General features: G+C 66.5%; 1 protein-coding gene across 1 annotated transcript; it reads right to left on the bottom strand.

Moving 5' to 3' along the window:
• Positions 1–768: 768 nt before the first annotated feature.
• On the bottom strand, positions 769–5,004 carry LOC110478847 (putative transcription factor Ovo-like 1). The gene is made up of 4 exons (XM_085563648.1): positions 4,858–5,004; positions 3,259–3,593; positions 2,881–3,145; positions 769–1,382 (listed from the first exon to the last, which is right to left on the bottom strand). The coding sequence occupies exons 1-4, from the start codon at positions 4,955–4,957 to the stop codon at positions 1,096–1,098; spliced, it is 987 nt and encodes a 328-aa protein (XP_085419774.1). The 5' UTR covers positions 4,958–5,004; the 3' UTR covers positions 769–1,095.
• Positions 5,005–5,627: the final 623 nt, after the last annotated feature.

The following is a 5,627-nucleotide window of genomic DNA, read 5'->3' as shown; positions in this document are numbered from 1 at the left end:
GCCGGTGGTGTGGGGGAGGGGCTGCCGGGACCCCCGGGCGACCCCCGAGGGGAGGGGGCGTGGCCTGAGCACGAGTGGGCGTGGCCTGAGCACGAGTGGGCGTGGTCAGCGAGCTCAGAGGGGCTTTAATTCCCAAATGGGGGAAAGTGGGCGTGGCTTCGACCCCAAAGCCCCGCCCACCTCGCCCCAAAAGGGGCGTGTCCCAACCCGGTGGGCGTGGTCTTCGTTCCCTGGTGGGTGTGGCCTAAGAGCGATTCTTCCCGCACCCAAGTTTGGGTGTGTCCCTAAGTGGGCGTGTCCCCAGGTGGGTGTGTCCCTTCCCTAAAAGGGTGTGTCCCTGCCTAAATGGGTGTGTCCCCAGGTGGGTGTGTCCCCAGGTGGGTGTGTCCCTGCCTAAATGGGCGTGGGCCCCGGTGGGTGTGTCCCCAGGTGGGTGTGTCCCTAAGGGGGCGTGTCCCCTAGGTGGGTGTGTCCCTGCCTAAATGAGTGTGTCCCTAAGTGGGTGTGTCCCCAGGTGGGTGTGTCCCTTCCCTAAAAGGGTGTCCCTGCCTAAATGGGTGTGTCCCCAGGTGGCTGTGTCCCCAGGTGGGTGTGTGCCTAAGTGGGCGTGTCCCTAAGTGGGTGTGTCCCCAGGTGGGTGTGTCCCTGCCTAAATGGGCGTGGGCCCTGGTGGGTGTGTCCCCAGGTGGGTGTGTCCTAGGTGGGTGTGTACCTAATTGGGCGTGTCCTCAGGTGGGTGTGTGCCTAAGTGGGCGTGTCCCTAAGTGGGCGTGTCCCCAGGTGGGTGTGTCCCCATATGGGTGTGTCCTAGGTGGGTGTGTCCCTAAGTGGGCGTGTCCCTAAGTGGGTGTGTCCCCAGGTGGGTGTGTCCCCAGGTGGGTGTGTCCCCAGGTGGGCGTGTCCCCAGGTGGGCGTGTCCCCAGGTGGGTGTGTCCCCAGGTGGGTGTGTCCCCAGGTGGGTGTGTCCCCAGGTGGGCGTGTCCCCAGGTGGGTGTGTCCCCAGGTGGGTGTGTCCCCAGGTGGGCGTGTCCCTGCCCAAAATGGGTGTGTCCCCCCCCCCGGGCGTGCCCCCCGCCCCATCCCCGTTCGGGGTCCCTAGGGTGCCGGGGCGGCGCGGGGCGGGCCGGGGCGCGGCGCGGGCGCGGCCTTGCGGGCCAGCTTGGCCAGGAGGGGGCTGTGGGGGTGGCGCTGGCGCAGGTGCGCCAGGTGCGCGTCCTGGCTCTCGGCCGTGCCGCCGCACTCCTCGCACACGTAGAGCTTGGCCCGGCGCTCCTTGTAGCCGTAGCGCTGCGCCACGCCGTGGATCTTGCGCAGGTGCGACTCCAGCGAGCAGCGCTGCGTGAAGGCCTTGTCACAGAGCGAGCACTTGTAGGGACGGACACCTGGACGGGACAGGGGGACAGGTGGGGACATGAGGGACACGGCCTTGTCACAGAGCGAGCACTTGTAGGGATGGACACCTGGACAGGGGGACATGAGGGGACAGGTGGGGACATGAGGGGACATTAGGGGACACCTGGCCAGGGGTCATGGCCTTGTCACAGAGTGAGCACTTGTAGGGACGGACACCTGGACGGGACACAGGGACAGGAGGGGACAGGTGGGGACATGAGGGACACGGCCTTGTCACAGAGCGAACACTTGTAGGGACGGACACCTGGACGGGACAGGTGGGAACAGAAGGGGACATGAGGGGACACGGCCTTGTCACACCAACAGCACTTGTAGGGACGGACACCTGGACAGGAGACGGGGGGACATGAGGGGATAGGAGGGGACAGGAGAGGACACCTGGCCAGGGGACAGGAGGGGACACTTGGGGACACGGCCCTGTCACACCTTTGGGACGGCCGCCTGGCGGGGTTCGGGGTTCGGGGTTTGGGGTTCGGGGTTCGGGGTTTGGGGTTCGGGGTTCGGGGTTGGGCCGCCTCGTGGCTGTCCCTGTCCTGCCCCAGTCCCACTCTGGCTCCGTCCCGTTCCCGTCCCCCCCTCACCCCCTCCCCGTTCCCAGCTCCGTCCCCGTGCCCAGCCCTCTTCCCACCCCTGGGCCATCCTTGTCCCTGCTGCTGTTCCCGCCCCGTTCCCACCCCGTTCCTGATCCCAATCCCATTCGCATTCCCGTTCCCGTTCCCATTCCCACCCCATTCCCGATCTAGTTCCCAATCCCGTTCCGGTCCCGCTCCCGTTACCGGTGTTGGTGTGGACGTGGCGCTTGAGGTCGAAGGTGTCGTTGAACCATTTCCCAGCCCATTCCCATTCCCATTCCTGTCCTGTTCCCATTCCTGCCCCATTCCCATTCCCAATCCCATTCCTGCCCCGTTCCCTTTCCGGTCCCGCTCCCGTTACCGGTGTGGGTGCGGACGTGGCGCTTGAGGTCGAAGATATCACGGAACCATTTCCCAGCCCATTCCCATTCCCGTTCCCAATCCCATTCCCAATCCCATCCCTGCCCCGTTCCGGTCCCGCTCCCGTTACCGGTGTTGGTGCGGACGTGGCGCTTGAGGTCGAAGGTGTCGTTGAACCATTTCCCAGCCCATTCCCAATCCCATTCCCAATCCCACCCCATTCCCATTCCCAATCCCATTCCCAATCCCGTTCCGGTCCCGCTCCCGTTACCGGTGTGGGTGCGGACGTGGCGCTTGAGGTCGAAGGTATCCCTGAACCATTTCCCAGCCCATTCCCAATCCCATTCCCGTTCCCAATCCCATTCCTGCCCCGTTCCCGTTCCGCTCCCGCTCCCGTTACCGGTGTGGGTGCGGACGTGGCGCTTGAGGTCAAAGGTGTCGTTGAACCATTTCCCAGCCCATTCCCATTCCCGTTCCCAATCCCGTTCCCAATCCCATCCCTGCCCCGTTCCCGTTCCGCTCCCGCTCCCGTTACCGGTGTGGGTGCGGACGTGGCGCTTGAGGTCGAAGGTGTCGTTGAAGCCCTTCCCGCAGTAGGGGCACCGGTGCCGCTTCACTTCGCTGTGGCACTTGAGGTGCCGGTTCAGCATCCGCTGGAACCCGAAGCTCTTGTGGCACACGGGGCACGAGAAGAGCTCGGAGCCCCCCGGGACCCCCCCGGCCACCGGGACCCCCACGGGGACCCCCCCGGCCAGGGGCAGCCCCGGGGGGAGGGGGGCGCCCAAAGGGCCGGACGGGACCTGCGGAGGGAGGGGAGGAAGGGGTTAAATGGGGGGGCATGGTGGGGACCCCCCTCGGGACCCCCCAGTTACGGGGAGAGCGGTGATTTTGGGGACCCCCGGTCGTGACGGACAGCCCCCCTGGGGCACCTCTGATTTTGGGGAGCCCCCAACCCACCTTGGTGACCCCCCCAAATTTGGAGACTCCCCCCACCCCAATTTGGGGACCTCCGTGCTCCCCCAGTCTCAGGCCCCCCCCTCCCCAATTTGGGCACCCCCAGCTGACTTTTCTCCCCCCCCATCCTTCCAAGCCCCCTCCCCAAATTTGGGGTGCCCCTTACCTTGCCCTTGGGGTGCAGGAAGGGGCCGGGGGGGGCGCGGGGGGGCAGCGTCATGTCCAGGGGGGACGCGGGGGCCTCGCCCACGGCCGGCTCGGGGTCCCTGCGCAGGGGGCAGCCCCCCAGGCAGACTGGGGGGGGTGGGGGGCACGGTTTTAGGGGGGGTCATGAACCCCCGAACCGCCCCCCCAAAATTGCATCCCCCCCAAAAAAACTCCCCCCAAAAAAATCGGGACGCCCCAAACGTGACCCCCCCACCCCTCCCCAAATCGGAGCCCACCCTGGGGACGCCCCAAATGTGCCCCCCCCCCATGGCAGGAGGAGGATTTGGGGGGCCCCTCCCCCGCTCCCCTCCCCCGCCCTTCGGGGTTCCCCCGACCGGTCGGACGGCTCGGGCCGCGACACCCCAAATTACCGCCCCAATGACGCCCCTAATTAGGGGTTTCCGGCGGGTGGCGCCCGCGTGGGCCCCGGGGGGGGGACGCCACCCACCCCCCCCGGGGGGACACCGGCGACACCCAAAAATCCCCTCCCCCACCCAGGGACACGGCCGGGCAGCCCGAACCCCCCTAAAATCGCCCCCAGGCACCCCAAAATCCTCCCCAAACCCTCCGGGCACCCCAAACCCGCACCCCCCAAAAGGGTCCGGGGGTGCCCCCCAAAATCCTCCCCAACCCCCCCCCCCACATCCCAGAGTTTGGGTGGGATTTTGGGGCTGAACCCCAACTCTGCCCCTCAGGGGACACCCCTGGGGGGGAAGGAGGTCACCCCAAAACTGGGATCCCTCCAAAATCGGGGCCCCTGGAACCCCCTATCCCCAAAATTCCGGTTTCCCCCTACATTCTTTGGTCGTCCTGCACACTTCCAGAACACCTGGGACCCCCCAAAATTCCTGGATCCCCCTCAAACACCCGGAACCCCCAAATTCCTGACACAGCCCCCCAGACTTCTGGGGACCCCCAGCAGCTGAATCCCAACGGACACCTGAAACCCCCCCAAATCCCGGGGTCCCCCAAATTCCTGAGTCCACCCAAATGCCTGAGTCCCCCCCAATTACTGGGTCCTCCCAAATTCCTGAGTCCCCCCCTAATCCCATCTCCCGACGGATCCTGGCCCCCCCCAAATCCCTGGATCCCCCCAAATCCCATTTCCCGAGGGATCCTGCCCCCCCAGATCCCATTTCCCGATGGATCCTGCCCCCCTGGATCCCCCCAGATCCCATTTCCCGACGGATCCTGGCCCCCCCAGATCCCATTTCCCGATGGATCCTGCCCCCCCAGATCCCCGTGCCCCCCCAGATCCCATCTCCCGAGGGATCCTGCCCCCCCAAATCCCTGGATCCCCCCAGATCCCATCTCCCGAGGGATCCTGCCCCCCCAGATCCCTGCCCCGTACTGGGCACGTAGATCTCCGCCCGCTGCTCGTCCGGGAGCTCGCTCCAGTTGCGCTTGGCCGTGGCCACCACCGGCTTCTTCACCAGGAAGGCGCGCGGCATGGCCGGATGGATCCCGCTGGATCCCGATGGATCCCCCGGTCCCGATGGATCCCGGTGGATCCCTGCTCCGATCCCCGGCGGCTGCGGTGCCGATCCCCGGCTCCCGGCGGGGCTGGGTCCCGGTTCCCCAGTTGGATTTGATCCCAATCCGGAGAGTTTGGCCAAGACCCGCAGCCGATCCCAAATCCTTGGGGACTTTTGATCACAGAACTCAAATATTCGGTCAGCGGCTCCCGCCGATCCCAAATCCTCGCCCGGTTCTGGTGCCGATCCCAAATCCTCGCCCGGTTCTGGTGCCGGATCCCAAATCCTCGCCCGGTTCTGGTGCCGGATCCCCGATCCCGCCGGATCCCCCCGCGCCGCCCCCTCAGCGGCGCTGTCCCGGGGCTGTCCCGGAGCTGTCCCGGCTCTCCTGTCCCGGTTGTGCTGTGCTGCTGCCGGTCCCGGCGGTGTTATCCCGGTCCCGGCTCTGTTATCCCGATTGTCCCGGTGCTGTCCCGGCTGCGTTATCCCGGTTGTGCTGCTCCCGGCTCTGTTATCCCGGTCCTGGCTCTGTTATTCCGGTTGTGCTGTCCCGGTCTTGTCCCGGTGCCAGAGATGCTGTCCTGGTGCTATCCCGGTCCTGGCGGTGCCGTGCCGGTCCCGTTAGTGCTGTCCCGGTGCTGTCCTG

The sequence above is a fragment of the Lonchura striata genome, chromosome 31, assembly GCF_050655825.1.
Source record: "Lonchura striata isolate lonStrDom1 chromosome 31, ASM5065582v1, whole genome shotgun sequence".
Classification (NCBI taxonomy): domain Eukaryota; kingdom Metazoa; phylum Chordata; class Aves; order Passeriformes; family Estrildidae; genus Lonchura; species Lonchura striata.
Note: the sequence above shows the minus strand (reverse complement) of the source record. Positions and strands in the feature narration are given on the sequence as shown.

Bases quoted from the DNA above. Each gene is read 5' to 3' on its own strand.
- LOC110478847 (XM_085563648.1), bottom strand. From the start codon at position 4,957: ATGCCGCGCGCCTTCCTGGTGAAGAAGCCGGTGGTGGCCACGGCCAAG. The intron at 3,594-4,857 runs GTACGGGGCAGG...CACCCCCCCCAG, and splicing joins GGCGGAGATCTACGTGCCCA to TCTGCCTGGGGGGCTGCCCC. The intron at 3,146-3,258 runs GTCCGTCACGAC...CTCCCTCCGCAG, and splicing joins AGAGGTGCCCCAGGGGGGCT to GTCCCGTCCGGCCCTTTGGG.